The sequence below is a fragment of the Girardinichthys multiradiatus genome, chromosome 4 (genome assembly GCF_021462225.1).
Source record: "Girardinichthys multiradiatus isolate DD_20200921_A chromosome 4, DD_fGirMul_XY1, whole genome shotgun sequence".
NCBI lineage: Eukaryota > Metazoa > Chordata > Actinopteri > Cyprinodontiformes > Goodeidae > Girardinichthys > Girardinichthys multiradiatus.
This window is the reverse complement of record NC_061797.1, coordinates 40093597-40109983: the sequence shown is the minus strand read 5'-3', so window position 1 is coordinate 40109983 and position 16387 is coordinate 40093597. Positions and strand designations below refer to the sequence as shown.

Here is a 16387-nt window from a genome sequence, read left to right as displayed (position 1 = left end):
TACCAACGTCTGAGGCCTTCAAAGAACAACTTTAATAATACAGACATTCAATTATGTAGGCATGTGTTAAATTATTTGTATTTTGATTGCTCAGCTGATGCCTCTGCATTAACTGTGTAAAAAAAAAAAACACACACAGCATTTTATAAACAGGTTCTTTCTCTTTAAAGTCAAATATTATCTCACTTCCTAAAAGCAGTATCAACAAATCAGCTGCTAGACGTTGTTCTCCCCGACCAATGAGAATTTATTTTCAGACAAGAAGAACCGCCCCTCGTCATGTTAGATTGAACTCTAGTGTCTGTCAATGTTTTTAAGGTAGTAACATTGATCAGCCAGTCGGCATGACACCTGAAGGAGTGGCAAGACGAGTCAGCAGAAATTAAAGTACGGAAAAGCTTTGAGAATTTTCTTGAAAGAGAGTTCTATACGTTTGAAGTTAAAACGGTAAGCCACGTCCTTACGCTGTTTTACGTACGGGAGCTGAAATTAAAGGACCCGTCGAGTTAGCAACGTCAAAACAAGCTCAGAAGCTAATGCTAAAAATGAAGCTTAAGTCGACGAAAAAAAACGATTAACAGCGGACAACGTCAATGTGCGTACCTATCTGGCTGTATCATGTATTATGCCCGGATAATATATTCATCCTTATATACGGGTGTCAGCTAAAAACTTTAATGGTCTTTGTTACCAAACGCAGGTCTGTATTGTTTGCTAGCCAAACGTTGTATCTCTGGGCTAAATTACTCGGGAACTCGCTGTTCCCACTACAGTACAAGGGTGTTTATTGTGCATTATGTTTTATTTTCATAGTTTGCCACCGTATGGACAATGTTTTCTGAACCCGCACATCAATTGAGGAAGTTAAACACTAAACTCCGACGTTAGGGTATAGCTAAGCCCTCCAAACAAGCCTTTCTTTCAGATCATTCCGTAGTTGTTAATGTCAATATTTATAACTTGATCATCCTCCTAGCTTTTAAATGGTAGTTTATTTGTTGAGTCTTTCCTTATAAGTTGAATTGCTCTTGTGCCTTCTATAAAGTGTCAGTTTGTGAAATGTGATCAGGTTAGCTGTTGTTGTGACGTCAGCTGCTGCAACAATCCTCTAATGTGTCATCTTTTCACAACAGCAGCAGCGGATGGCCCTCTCTGTGGCTGGTGTGGGGCCTGCTAATGCGAGAAGAACACCCATCTGAACCTATGACTGAGTAATGAACCTAAACCCCTTCTGGAGCATGTCTGCCAGCACAAGTCGTAAGGTAAATCATACCTTGTAAGTTAAGCATCCGCCATTGTATAGTTTGACTGGGAACGCATTTGTTTATAGAAATATGAATACACGTTTACTGCATTATTTAGGTGTATTAAATATTCTTATCTGAATATATGTGGGAGTAATGAAGGGTTTTATTAAACATTTATTACCCTTCAGTCATATGCTGTACAGAGCTGAACACCAAGATCCATTTCCCTGATATTCATTAAAGTTGCTTTATTGTTTGTACATTGCTTATATAACCTAATGATGACCCGTACCTTGCTATTCTGACTGTGTCATTTTATTTGAGAAAAGTAAATAGCTTATCCCCAATTAAGGCACAATAACAAAGCTGATTTTGACCTTCTTCTGCTCCACCCAGATTTCATCGTCTGCCTTAGCTAATCTCACATTCTTCAGCACCTACTACACTGACAGATATAAAAAGTAAATCTTATTTTCAAAATATCGAGCAGTTGCACTGGAGGTTACGTGGCATTAAGATGCAAAATTCATCTTTACTTTCAGGATTACTTAGAACAGTGTAAAACTGGGGCATATTATTAAATCTACAGTGAAAATACAAGTAAAGTTGTTTTAGCAAGAGGACGGAAGCCAGATAGACTTTTTAAAGCAACTGGACCAGAGAGCCAAATGCTAAAAATGGAATCAGTTCAATAAGGTAGTAGTACTGTTTTTAGCCACAGCATCAGTGTTTCTTTGTCAATTATTTCAACTGCTCTGTTAAAGGCACCAATAAATATGTTTAAAATGCTTCATATTAGCTCAAATTTTACTCCTCTAGTTATTACTTCATCCAGTCACAGAACACGATCGTCTCCTGGTTAACATTTTTGGAAACTTTGTAGGCAAACCGTATTTTTAGCAGCTGGATGGGTGATAAGCTAGCTGCTGGAAAGTAAATATTGGAGTATTGCCAACCACCAGAAGGTCTTTTCCCAACCCTGGTTTAAGCCAAGACTAAGGTCACGTTTGATGCTAAAATCAACTAAAGGGCAAGTGTTGCACAAAGTAGCATCATTGGACAACTTAAAATTAAGCACTGCAGTGACACCACTCAATGCTGTCTTCTGCTTTCCTATAGTGCCTAAACCTTAAAACATGGAGACGTTTTCCACTTTGAGCTATTTTTCTTTTCAGTATACATAAAATATTTGGCAATCTTGTGAGACAAAAGGTTAGTAGCCTTTCAGGGAACTGAACAACAGTATGCAGTAACAGGTTGGGGAGGGGCAGTAGCATGTCGCTACTGTTTAAAATAGATGCAGAAAACTCTGGGACTTTCTGACACCTGATTAAAATACTTTAAACATCGTGAAGGTATGATGAAATAGTTTTAGCCACTTTAAACCATATCTGCTTAAAATCTTAGGACACTAACGACTGGCCCAAACATAGTTGCATTACTTAAAGAGTGGACTAGTGCAACTTTCCTCAGTAGCTTAGTTCAGTTGTAGATGGATGTTTAAACGGTAAAATGTTTTTAGATTGGGTGTTCCTTTTTGGGTTTTTTTTTTTTGCTTAGCCTTACAAACCTTTCTATAGTGTGACGTAATGTGTGGTACCTAGTCACTTCATTAGCATGTTTGTTGTTCATTGCAACATTCCTGGCATATTTAGTATTTTGTTTTGACTCTCTACTTCACTGCCCGTCCCATCTGCTTTGTGCTCCCTATGTACACTGACCTACTGTAACCGCTCTTTGCAGCTATATCATAAAGATACTAAAACTGGACATGACTATGTCTGCCTTCAGTTTTTGAGTATTTAACATTTCTCATTGTTAATGATTACAATCTTGCATCATTATTCTTCTCATGTCCAGAGTTTCTTATGAACAGTTTTTCATGTAAATGTACATATCAAAAATGTTCCTTCTTCTTTTTCCACCCCTGCTAATTGGCAGCCTGTTGATGCTGTGAAACTTCTTGTTCCCCAAACAAACCAACAGAGAACTGATGAAGAGCAGAGTGGGCACGGGGACCAGAGAGCCAGCCCAGTCCGGACTCACTTTGGTAAAAAGGTCCTTCCGCCCATTCCTAAGAATGCAACCCCGATTACAAAACCTGCATCAATGGGCAGTGCGACCCACTCGGCTAATGGCACACACGCCTCCTATGGCCCGTTTTACTTGGAGTACGCTCTGCTGGCGGAGTTGTGAGTGTTGGTCCACTACAAAGCTTTGATTTTGAATTGTTTCTAATACTTCTGAATTTGTTTTTTTTTTTTTTTTGTTATTTTGATCTTACATTTACATTTATTTTCCAACCCAAGAGAAGAAAAAGCAAGTTTATATTGAATTTGTACTGATTAAACCTGTTGCAATGTGACCTGCAGCACACTCGTCATTAAGCAGAAACTCCCTGGAATTTATGTCCAGCCATCCTACAAGTCGGCACTAAGTAAGAGCCTGATTACTTTGACTTTTCACCCCTTTTTTTAAGTCACATTTTTATAAATCTAGACTTCATCAGATCATTGTTATGCTTTTCAAGAAATGTACTACTGAATGGTATCTTTTGCTTTATGTGAACTGTCATCTGTGTTCCACATGTATCATTTAATTTCTTTATATTTTTAAATATAGAGATGTAAACTGCTGTATTGATCTGCTGTTCTGTTTCCCAAAATTTAGTGTGGTTTGGGGTCATATTCATCAGGCACGGTCTGTATCAAGATGGCGTCTTCAAATTCACTGTGTATATTCCAGACAACTATCCAGATGGAGAGTCTCCTGTAAGTTTTATTTTATTTTAACGGCTTTTAATTAAAAACCCTTTAGGTTTACTAAGCACGGCAAATGTGCATTCCTCTAACCCTGTAAACGTTGGGACCAATTTTCAGGTTTTTTCCCATATTTTTATTTCAGAAACTGGTATTTGACATCCCAGTCTTCCACCCTCTTGTGGACCCAGTATCTGGAGAACTTGATGTCAGAAGAGCTTTCACCAAATGGAGGTACTTTGTTCTTCTCGTCTCTGGAGTTCAAACTTTGACATTACTTTACAACAGATTGTTTGTGAAATAGCTTGTTTCAAACATCTAAATTACAACAAACATGTGGTCTGACAGTTAACTCTAATGTACATAAATGTAATCAAACAAATGAGGCACAGCTGTCTGCAATGAAATGTTTAAAAAACCTGGTCAGGATGTCCTACTTGGAGTTAAACCTGTTATCATGCAGACTTTTCTGTTTAAAAACTAAACATATTTTTTCTTTAGACGGAATCACAACCACATCTGGCAAGTCTTGATGTATGCACGTACAGTTTTTTACAAGATCAACACAACGGAGCCTCTAAACCCAGAAGCTGCAGTACTGTGAGTTTTCAGAGGCTTCTTATTTTAATGTTTAGGATGTGGCTTTTATGAAGTCTTTTTTTTTTTTTTCTCCATGGATGCCTCTAGATAACTACGATATGTTTGAACTTTGTCATGCTGCAGCACCAGGTTTATGTCGCGTTGACTGATCAAGTCAAATTTGCAGCAGTGATTATGGGTTTTTTTTATGAATATGGTTGTAAGGTCTAAAGAAAAAAATTGGCATGTTTTGCTTTTCAATAGCACCCACAATTTTCTCTTACTCTTTTTCAGGTATGAAAAAGATGTGCAGCTGTTCAAAAGCAAAGTGGTGGAGAGCGTTAAACTATGCAACAGTCATCTTTTTGACCAGCCTAAGATAGATGATCCCTACGCAATAAGGTTTGTCCCCATTTCTGACATTCCTTTGCTCACCTAGGGTTTGTTTGTGAGTTTTTGGAAAATAAACAAGAGTTGCAGTCTTATTTCCTGTATCCCTTCTCCATTGGATTTAGTTTCTCTCCATGGAACCCAGCAGTGCATGAAGAGGCAAAGGAGAGGATGTTCACATTCAAAGTGAGTTAGACAAAATTAAATTAGAATTTTGTAATCTTCTAAACTTTGCTTGCTTAAGGTAGAGATCAGCTGTTGATGTTTGGTTAGTTAACCTGATGTGTAACTGCAACATTTTTTTTCTGCATTTGTTATCTTTAGAGACGGCCAGAGGAACACCACAAAGGAACACAGGTGTCAGGGTTATCTTGGGTAAAGCCTGGTTCGACCCAGCCTTTCAGCAAAGAAGACAGTCCTCCTCAGAGCTGAAACTGCACCGTCGCTGTCTTGGCCACTAGATGGAGACAAACATTAACTGCTACACCTCTGGCTTTCCTCAGCCATTTGTGTAGTTTGCCCTTGAAATGGTTGGGAGAGTATCATTTTTATCTCCACTTTATTGCTCAGCTTTAAAAGCTCTTTAGGCTGCTCATGACACAGCTGTAGAACAATAAAAAGTAGTTTTGTATCGTAAAATGAAAAATAGATATCTAAGCGACATCATTCAGGCTGTGATGCAGTCAAAGTACATTGTCATTCAATTTCTACTCCATGCACATTTAGTTAGAAGGGAAGATAAAGTTCCAAAAGCAGGTAAAATGTATAAGCAAAGCACTTTGTATACATATGGTAAGTATAGTGGACTGCTTGATTTAAAACCACTTGTGAAATTGGCTTAGGACAGTATGGTTTTTTTATGGTTTGTTTGTTTTTTGGGGATTAAACCAGAGTGAGTAAAAAGGTATTCACACCTACTCCCAAGATCCAATAAGGTGGCGTTTTCAATTCTTGTCCTCGGCACACTGTCCTGCATGTTGTAGAGGTGTCCCTGCTCCAACACATTCGATTTTAAGGGCTTAATTCTGCAGAACCCTGTTGTTTTACTACAACTTTACGTTAGGTGTACTGAAGTTTACATGCAGAACATTATGAGCTGAAGACCAGGGGTGGGGAATGCTGCTCTAGAGGTTAACATAATTTGCTTTGTTTTTAAATGGGAAGCAGTTTTTCAGTTAATCTTGGTTGTGTTTTATGTAACTCCTAATATGTGTAAAGCAGAGCAGCCAAGTATAAATTTAAATGAAATGCTACTTAAATAAGCTCATTTTATTTAGTTGGATTTTAATGACTTTTGAATCCTTTATGTATCTTTTGGTTATTGGTTAGTAAAGGTCTGCTGTGTAGATAATAGATCCCATTCTAAGGTTCTACTGCTTCTGGTTTCCTTAAATAGTTGATTTCCTACAAGCCCTCAAAAGTCTGCAAGATTTCAACCCCAAATGTGAGGGAAACTATTTTTATAGGGTTCCTTTGCTACCATCTTGACAGCACAGAGTTTATTTAAAACTGTAAATGCTAATTTTCCAAGATGTTGGTGCAAATAATTTAGAGTTTTTGTTTGTTTTTCTGAAGGATGATCTGGATTGATGCTTAAGGTGTCTATTGTCTTTCCAAATACAACTCTTGACTGGTTTGCTTGAAATTATCTGCAGGGGTTTACCACATTAGAACAGAAGAAGCAGCGGTGAAACCTGTATGAATTTCATAAAACTAATCAGATTATAGTCCCTGTGCAATTTGGACTGTGGGCATCTTTAAATTTATTTGATTTGCTATGGTTAGAAAGGTTCATTTCCCACAGCATAAATTATGTAAATGTTTTATTCTGAAACCAATAAAAGGATTTGTAAAGTGTCTGTGTCTAAAGTTAACTTCATTCCTGCCTTCATTTTAAGTTGTGAATTAGCTAGCTAAACATTGTTGAAAAATTGAGAATTTCTATTGTATTCTATAACCAAACCTGTTTTGCATTAAAATGATAAAATGCCTGAAATATACATTCTCCTAAAGGCATATTAATTTTCTGGTTTTATCCAACATTTTGATACGTGATGGTTTGAAGGAGCAGGTGGCTTCATTTCCTGCTAAGGATTAGAAGCACTAAATTAAAGTTAACCTTCAAAAACTTGCCTTGGCTAATCCAAACTTTAATGTCAACTTGTCCATGCATTGTGGTCACTACAGTCTCGATGGAATATTTGCATCCGAGTCAATCCATACACTGCCAACCACTGGGCAGCCAGGACAAGTTTATAAAACATTTCATAAAACCCACATGAAAGAAGCTGACTGTTCAGGGTGCTTTATCCAAGCAAAATAACACAAAGTTGAATGGAATGAAGAAGTGTGATGGAGAAAAAGGTGCACAAGCATCACGGTGAACCACAGCCCTTGCGATGATCAGAAGATTCAATGTTAAGGACAGATTCAAACGGTTTAGATTGCTGCTGAAGTCTGTGTTTCGAGCCACCGCATAAACATCTGGGACATGGGCCACAAATCTCACATTACTTCTGTTGAGCCACTCTTCAGTCAGACACCTTGTCAAAAACTTCTTACCTGGGTTAAGGGGAAAAGAAACTGGACTGCTGCTCAGTGGTCTAAACTTCTCCTGTTAGATCTACCAGTATGTTTACAAACTCAAAAACGTAAAGAATATGCAGCCCACCTAATTTATCTCCATGCCGACATTGAAATATCACCTCAGAGCCACTGCTGATTAGTGAGGAAACACTTGTCTTGGTTGAAGCGAAATTGCTAAGCAGAGTTATTTCTCACTTGAAAATAAATGAAAAATGCGTCTTGTGTACCTAATATACATATTTTAAAAATTACTCAGCTCTCATTAAAATATCGTAAAGGATTCTCTACAGATGGCCGTATTCCCTACTTTTTAAAGACTGTTATTGTTGAGACCTATCTGAAGAGAAGTCATTTGGATTATCTTGTGCTCAATAATTTTAGACCAATTTGTAACCTGTCATTTTCAAGTAAATGTTTGGAGAAGCTTGTTCTGAGCCAAACTCCCCTTTAAACTCATTCCAGAAAAGTACTGGTCTAGTTTTAGATCCAATCATAGCACAGAAACTGAATTGCTAAGTATTTTAAATGACCTCAGATATAATTTGGATCAAAATAAACCATCAGTATGGGTTTACTAGACCTTAAAGCAGCGTTTGATAGTGTTGGCTACACCTTGAAGAGGTTCGCCTCATATGTCAGCAATAGAAAATTCTTTGTAAATACAGAAATTGTTCATCATTGTCAGCCTGCTTAAAATTGGAAAAATAGAGGCTGCTAGTGCCTAAAAAATATCAAATAAATAAATACAAATAAAGGAGAATATGCATTCCGAGGCTCGTTTGTCAGATTAAAAGTATCATTTGAAAATAAACTTAAAGCAGGTATTAAACAAACTTCATAAAGCCCACATTTCTGTGTTAAATATGTTTTTTCAGTGGTCTGTAATTTTCTGATTTTAAATATTTTGTTTTCATTAGCCAGAAATGGAAAATCATCATAATTAACAAAAATGAAGACTTGAAAATATTAGCCTGTGTGTAATTGATTTATATCATTTGTTTCACTCCGTGAATTGAGTTACTAAAACAAATGAACTTTATAATAATATTCTAATTTATTGAATATGACTGTGTATTTATTTATATATACTTGATATACCTGATTGTTTCCACAGTTCCTCATTTCCTTTGATTGACTAATTTCCCTCTGTTTTATCAATATGATAATTTGTCTGTCTATTTACTTAGTGTGATCATTTTTAATGTGTGTCTCTCTAGTGGTTTTATGTCTGTCCTTATGTTTTTAATCGCTAAAAAGGATTGAAAAAAGTTTAATATATTGATCGAAAGTAAATTCTGAATTTCATAATGAAATAATGGTACCACAGTCCAGACGAAGAGTGCAGAGGCAAACAATCAAAGTTGCTTAAGGTTCAGTGTGAAGTTTCCACAATCAGTGGTAAATTGAGGAGACAAAATACAACAAAATTTGTCTGATTCCTTGTTGAAGCAAAACCAAAACCACCCCAAATCATGAAGGTGCCCCCTCACCTCCGCCCACTGTGCCACATAGCAAACATCTTAGGTAGGATCTCCTTGTAATGCCAATAATGCTGGAAGGCATCAGGTAAATTTTTTTCTTGTCACACAATAAGACTTTCTTCTACATTTCAATGTCCCATGTTTTATTTTCTTTTGCATAGTCCAAACTGGCAATTTTGTAGCATTGATGAAGATATGGCCTTTTGAATATGTTTTTTGGCTTTGAAGCTCTTCCCTTGCAGAGCCTTCTTAAGATCCAACAGTGCAAAATGCAATTCTAGCATTTTCTTTAACTGGTCATAAGATTTTGGTCAGGAGTGTATTGTCAAAAAGGAGGATAACAGGCAGCCAACCCAACAATGAACAGATGCCGTGCTACGTATGTCAAAAACTATCCCGAGGTGGACAGAACTATATTAGGCCCAGTCCTACCAGTTAGCCCCTCCACCTATGCACCTGCAGTAAGTCTATACAATCACCATAATTCCAGTCATAACCAGACTGAAAGAACCAAGCTATCCAGGAAAGCTAATCTAGTATGAGTTTAGACTGCATGCAGTGCGGATGTACTGACAGAACCAGATGGAAAATGTCAATACAAACGTTTTGTGAAAGTACTGAAGGTGATCATTGTGGACCACAGCAGTATTCCACATTACTTGAGGATCATCAAAATCAAACTGTAGCTCAAATATGAACCCCTAATTTGAACTTTAATTAGCTAGAATAGTTGAGTCGTCTGGCTGTGTAATGCCAGTATTACTTTTAGAAGACACTGTACTTGGTAGTACAGTCCTTGGTCGTGTTATCGTCAGCATTTATCTGAACACCAGTAGATGTCAGTATGTATCCGCAGCGAGGATCACGGTTTGAACTCCTGTGACGTTCGCATTTAGAAGACACTCCGGTCCATGTGCGAAAGTAAAACCTCTCCGGATTGGCTGTGGCAACGACGCGGCCATTTTATGCACTCTGTCAACACAGTGACTATCCAGCTGATAACATGATTTAATCAGCCGATCTCAGAAAGACGGCCGAGGGCGCACAGTCCGCGTAGGTACACATACGCAGGATATTGGAGTTACATTTTACATTAAATTAGGGTAGTTTCGCAAATTGTAGTCTGTCCAATCACAGCGAGAGTCACTAATATGCAAATGCGCTGTTATCGCCGTCACGTCAGCAGCACCAGAGCCGCTGTGCCGTGGTCGCCAGCAGGAGTACAACTAAAACACAGCCCCAACTTCGTCCGATAACACTCAGCCTACACTGACGCCTGGAGTTGCGCTTTGGGGCTACTTTCAGGTAAGAAATAACACCTATTTTTCTTGTTGCGGGAGGCAGAATTCGGACTCGAGCGGTTCTGTGTCATTCAGGCTCGGTGCTGTCAAATATCGGACAGTCAGTTGGTGAGGGTCGGCTCAGCTGTCTGATGACACACCGCCTATCTGAGCGTGTATCTTCCTGCTAGACACGACACCGCTCAGCTAAATGAACTTAAGTTTCTCATCAGACCAACTAATAAACAAGTCTTACTTTGAGAGTTTGCCTGATAGGCCTAATTCAAAAACCCCCCGCAGCTTTAAAGTAGTTCTTATTTCTCGGTGGTGCTGGTGGTGGTCCTGAACTGTCACCGACCAACCGGGCTGGGTCAGGATGGGAACGTTATGTAAATGCAAGCGGGATTAATACGTCGATAGTTTTGAATTTTCAAGAAAACGAAAGTCGAACTAATTATTATCACTACCAGTGACGACCTCTCCATCTATCTTCGGCCTTTCTCTCCCCCCCCCCCCTTTCTTTTTTTTTTTACCATGTCCTCCGTGGAAAAACGTCACGACATCTTTTGAATCCACAGTGGAGGTTTGACCACGTGTGACGCCCCCCCCCCCTCTCTCCGGACAGCTCGAGGCTGAGAGTTTAGCATGTTAAAGCCGATATCCCACGTGCATCGCGTGGTGTTTCTGCTTGGTTGTGTTTTAAAAGTAGCGCAACACATTGCTGCTTCATTGGCCCATCAAGCAGCGAGCTCACAGGAGCTGAAGCCATTTCTGCAGGAAGATCAAATGGATGCTGCTCACCCCAGAGTGCAGGTCTGCTTTCTTTTATTAAAGATCAAAAATTTTAAATGTTATGTTTCCAAATGGGACTTGTTGCTCCTTTTACAGCCGGGAACACACGTTTCTACACTAAACTTGCTTTTAACCACAGCAGTTCTTCTGCTTACTTTTTTTTTTTAAATGGCCAGCTCTACACACGTTAATCCCGGGATTATATTCCCAAAGTCGCAGTTTAAACGGATTGACTTGCGCAGAAGTTGCCATTGTGGGCCTTTGGGTGTATTTGGCGTTTCAGGGCCCAGCTTTTATGGGGTCAGATTTCTGTTGATATGCTGCACGTGCGTGGACGTCATGATTATATAGGAAACAGCTGGAAACCCACGAAGGAGGAACAGAGTCTCTGCCCGAGGCCAGCTGGGAGCGGTTTAATTTAGTAATCAGTGGCCCTATTGGGTTTTAGTGCATGGAAAATATGACATTAATGCGTAAGTAAGTTGTTCTTCAAGAGATTTATTTTTTTCCCCCATTTGATAGATTTCTTAATGATATCAAGGCTTTTCTGTGAAATAAATCAAGCTCATTTTTAGCTATAGTAATGTGATCAGTTTTTTACAACTTTTTTAGCTGTTTTGTCTGTAATTATTGCTTTATTAGGGTAAAATACCCTTCCAGAAACCATCTTCCAGGAGCCCATGCCTCTGGTGACATCACAAAAGGCAGCTGATCAGCGTTGCAATACCTTGTGAAAGTGTTGATACCATTTGAAGGTTTTCCCTTTTTGTCAGACTACAACCACACACCTTTGTTCTGTAGCGCCAACTTCTACTGTCCATTATTGCAAGTTTTCTGAGGTATGTCTCTCGGCTTTGAACATCTAGAAACAGACATTTGTACCAATTGTTTTTTGCAAAATTGTTAAAGCTCAGTCAGGTTAAATGGACCAAGAGTGTATACTGCAACTTTCTAGTCTTGCCAATGATTATCAATTGGGTTTAGATCTGGACTTTGACTGGGCCTTTCTACCCTATGAATATGTTTGATCTGAACTAGCACAATATTAGGAAATCATTGTACCAAAATGTTAAAAGGTTAAATACTTTTGTAAGGCATTGTACCCAAACATCCATTTGTATTGTTATTCTTGTTTTTCTGTTTATTTGCCTGCTTTTAATCAATTCCTCAAAGGTGTTTACTCGTGTTCTTTACTGTATTCTTTGGCTGTATTGGAATTTTGCAGCGTCTCAGGCGTTATTTGAAAGACTGGGCGAAATTATTTCTTCCAAATCTTCTCTGGAAATACTTTCCAATATGGCGTTATCTGTTTTGTTAGTGTTAATTAACTTCTTTAGGGTTGCAGTCAGAAAGACACTCATATTGGATCTCTATTGATTGTTGTTTTGGGACAAACCCAGAAGTATCATCGCAAACGACCGCTGCACATGAATCCATTTTTATCACTATTCAAGTACATTAGTAAAAGACATGAGCCCTTAAGCTACTCATAGATAATGTTACACACACTAAGAGGCAGTGGTTAGCGTGTCTTCTGTGTTTGCATGTTAACAGTGTGAGACGGATCACATGCACACTATTCAAAACAAAATTGCAAAACCATATCACGACTCACGTTTTGAGGGATTTAGAATTTCATGCTTGATTTTTATTTCTGAGCCTAACATGTCAAGGTAACAAAGCAAGAAGGAACTGATGTGAAATTACTGGAGTTGGACAATGAAACTGAAACACCTGTCATTTTACTGTGGGAGGGTTCAAGGCAAAATTGGACCAGCATGGTAGCCAGTCTTCAATGATTGCACATTGCACCAGTAAGAGCAGAGTGTGAAGGTTCAATTAACAGGGTAAGAGCACAGTTTTGCTCAAAATATTGAAATGCACACAACATTATGGGTGACATACCAGAGTTGAAAAGAGGACAAATTGTTGGTGCACGTCTTGCTGGCGGATCTGTGACCAAGACAGCAAGTCTTTGTGATGTATCAAGAGCCATGGTATCCAGGGTAATGTCAGCATACCACCAAGAAGGATGAACTACAACCAATAGGATTAACTGTGGACGCAAGAGGAAGCTGTCTGAAAGGGATGTTCGGGTGCTAACCCGGATTGTATCCAAAAAACATAAAACCATGGCTGCCCAAATCACGGCAGAATTAAATGTGCACCTCAACTCTCCTGTTTCCACCAGAACTGTCCGTCGGGAGCTCCACAGGGTCAATATACACGGCTGGGCTGCTATAGCCAAACCTTTGGTCACTCATGCCAATGCCAAACGTCGGTTTCAATGGTGGAAGGAGCTCAAATCTTGGGCTGTGGACAATGTGAAACATGTATTGTTCTCTGATGAGTCCACCTTTACTGTTTTCCCCACATCCGGGTGGTTACGGTGTGGAGAAGCCCCAAAGAAGCGTTCCACCCACACTGTTGCATGCCCAGAGTGAAGCATGGGGGTGGATCAGTGATGGTTTGGGCTGCCATATCATGGCATTCCCTTGGCCCAATACTTGTGCTAGATGGACTGCCAAGGACTACCGAAACATTCTTGAGGACCATGTGCATCCAATGGTTCAAACATTGTATCCTGAAGGCGGTGCCGTGTATCAAGATGACAATGCACCAATACACACAGCAAGACTGGTGAAAGATTGGTTTGATGAACATAAAAGTGAAGTTGAACATCTCCCATGGCCTGCACAGTCACCAGATCTAAATATTATTGAGCCACTTTGGAGTGTTTTGGAGGAGCGAGTCAGGAAACGTTTTCCTCCACCAGTATCACGTAATGACCTGGCCACTATCCTGCAAGAAGAATGGCTTAAAATCCCTCTGACCACTGTGCAGGACTTGTATATGTCATTCCCAAGACAAATTGACGCTGTATTGGCCGCAAAAGGAGGCCCTACACCATACTAATAAATTATTGTGGTCTAACACCAGGTGTTTCAGTTTCATTGTCCAACCCCTGTATAGTGTGAAGCATTGCCAAAACCAAAACAGGAATGGCTTAATGTTTGCTGCCAGTGGAGCTGATGGTGATGTTTGGCCTGTTTGTGTGCCAATCCACTCCAAAGGGAAATGGATATTTCCTTTTAGACTTGTGTTCTTAAATGTATTTTTAGTTTCTGCTTCGACTTAAAATTGTTGTCAATACATTAAATTTTTCTAAAAATCTCTGATTTGACCACTAGAGTCTAGCAGGGATAGGGTAATGTAGTCCAGTCCAAATTATTTATTAATCCATTTAAGTGGGAATGTTTACTTTTGCTCCAACACTGAAGACAATATGGCTTCAATGGAAATAGTTTCTTTCAGACATGCACTCCTTCTCATTACTCTGAAGGGAGTTTAGTGAGTTATTAAAGCATCCCACTTGCCATGCTTGTTTGACAAGCTGAGAACTCATGCATATTATTTCATCTTGGTGAAATTCTTTGGGAATGGGTTGAATTCAAACCCAACAATAATCAAATACATTATTTAATCAACAACATTAGTTAAGGTAGAAAGCAGGTAATCAAAAAAATAAATGTGGAAGCCCCAGTGTGGCACTGGCTCTAGTACCTGGCAGATAGAGCCATCAAATCAAAGTTGAAAGGATGAGAAAAACCAACTTTACAAATTTAAACCTGCGAGACTTTCATGTGTGTAGTTGTCTACCAAAGGTGTTTAATATTTTGAATGTGGAGAAGCAGGTTGAGTTCAGAAGTCCACCGGCAGCAGGTAGGATGTGGAATGAAGGAACAAGTTCTGGACTGGGTTTTAATTTGAACCGCTTGCATTCACATTACCTCATAGACCGCTGTTTATGACCTGCTTTACAAAAGATTCTAACAGTTTGTATCTTTAAATGAACAATTGACTGTTTAGTCGGAGATGCACCAGTTAGATATTTAATGACCATTACAGGTTCTTATTTTTCTTTGAGGTCTGACCTGTGGATTCAGATTTAGTCTAATTTTATTTTTTTCGTTTGGTCAACTGTGTTTTAATTTAGCACGAAAATGTGCAACAGGTGCCTTGTTAGAAGTAGCAGTTTTGAATCCTTCAGAAAATGAAGGCCTTACAACATCATTCCCATTTATGAATTGAAGCATCTGTTGTTGACCTTTATTTGGTTTTTAATAAATTTGAAGAGAAACCAACCCTGTTCAGGTGATAAAATACTAACCTAACAAAGTGGAGGTTTTTAAGGTGTTTGCATTTGATGAACAGGAAACAAATTTCCCCAGAAGGCATGTACATCTTTCCATTAATCTAGTTGTGTAGCACGCTCCATAGTAGTAGGTTAAAATGAGTTCTGACTAATTATTTTGAAATATTTCAAAGTTTGCATTATTCTTGGAAAAGTCAGATGTTCTATAGCTCTGACCTGTCGATCCAGTTTTTAGTCTAATCTTCTTTATTTTACACTGTTAATGTTCTAATTTCTGCTAAAAAGGGATCCAAAGTCTTTGTCCATAGTAAAATATTTGCTCTTTAAAAAGTTTTTTTTTTTTTAACTTTCTAAAACAGTACTAAGGTACAAAGCTTTTGTATTCCAGTGGAAAAATGTTTCAGATTTACATGTCAGTGACATTTGTCCAACCAGTATCCAACTGAGATAGTTCTTTATCTTCTTTGGAAACCAGGCTACAGCTCCTTAATCTTTTGATCCCTAATTGTTTTCCTTCATGCTTCGAAATATAGAAATACAGTGTATCCGGAAAGTATTCACAACGCCGCAGTTTTCCCACATGTAGTTATGTAATGGCTCTATTCCAAACGGCATCAAATTGATTTCTTTCCTCTAAATTCTACACACTGACAGTGTGAAAGAAGTTTGTTTGAGATTGTTGCTATTTTATTACCAATAGAGAACTATTCACAGCCTTTGCCATGAAGCTCAAATTTGAGCTGAGGTGCATACTGTTTCCACTGATCATCCTTAAGATATTTCTGTAGCTTAAATGCAGTCCATCTGTGTTAAATTCAGTTGATTGAAAATGATTAGAAAAGGCACACACCTCTCTATATTAGGTCCCACAGCTGACTGCATGTCAGAGCGCAAACGCCAAGCATGAAGTCACAGGAATTGTCTGTAGACCTCTGAGACAGGATTGTCTTGAGGCACAGATCTGGGGAAAAGGAAAAATGTCTGCTTCTTTGAAGGTGCCAATGAGCACGGTGGCCTCCATCATTCATAAATGGAAGAAGTTTGGACCCACCAGGACTCTTCTTAAAGCTGGCCGGCTGTCTTAACACAGTGAGAAGGGCCTTAATCAAGGAGGTGA

At 38.8% G+C, this 16387-nt stretch overlaps 2 protein-coding genes across 6 annotated transcripts in view; both read left to right on the top strand.

Moving 5' to 3' along the window:
• The first annotated feature begins 251 nt into the window (after positions 1-251).
• On the top strand, positions 252-6832 carry LOC124866449 (akt interacting protein). 5 transcript variants are annotated; one of them, XM_047362244.1, is made up of 10 exons: positions 252-387; positions 1134-1262; positions 3234-3439; positions 3620-3684; positions 3918-4018; positions 4152-4240; positions 4508-4606; positions 4880-4987; positions 5101-5161; positions 5300-6832. In XM_047362244.1, exons 2-10 carry the CDS (start codon positions 1215-1217, stop codon positions 5405-5407), a joined length of 885 nt encoding a protein of 294 aa, XP_047218200.1. In that variant the 5' UTR covers positions 252-387; positions 1134-1214; the 3' UTR covers positions 5408-6832. The 5 variants fall into 5 exon arrangements, with proteins under 5 accessions (XP_047218200.1, XP_047218196.1, XP_047218197.1 ...); XM_047362240.1 differs by having other exon boundaries at positions 290-447; XM_047362241.1 differs by having other exon boundaries at positions 292-447; positions 1137-1262.
• A 3241-nt stretch (positions 6833-10073) lies between these two features.
• Positions 10074-16387, top strand: part of chd9 (chromodomain helicase DNA binding protein 9) — a 102641-nt gene continuing 96327 nt past the window's right edge. Inside the window, exon 1 of the mRNA XM_047363406.1 lies at positions 10074-10347. The gene's annotated coding sequence lies outside the window, so the exon portion shown is untranslated. The remainder of the gene's footprint in view (positions 10348-16387) is intronic.

What these genes read in the sequence shown, in the direction of transcription:
- LOC124866449 (XM_047362244.1), top strand. Translation starts at nt 1,215, where the DNA reads ATGAACCTAAACCCCTTCTGGAGCATGTCTGCCAGCACAAGTCGTAAG. An exon ending in ATCCAGATGGAGAGTCTCCT is followed by an intron (nt 4,019 to 4,151) that starts GTAAGTTTTATT and finishes TTTTTATTTCAG; the next exon opens with AAACTGGTATTTGACATCCC. An exon ending in AGAGCTTTCACCAAATGGAG is followed by an intron (nt 4,241 to 4,507) that starts GTACTTTGTTCT and finishes TTTTTTCTTTAG; the next exon opens with ACGGAATCACAACCACATCT.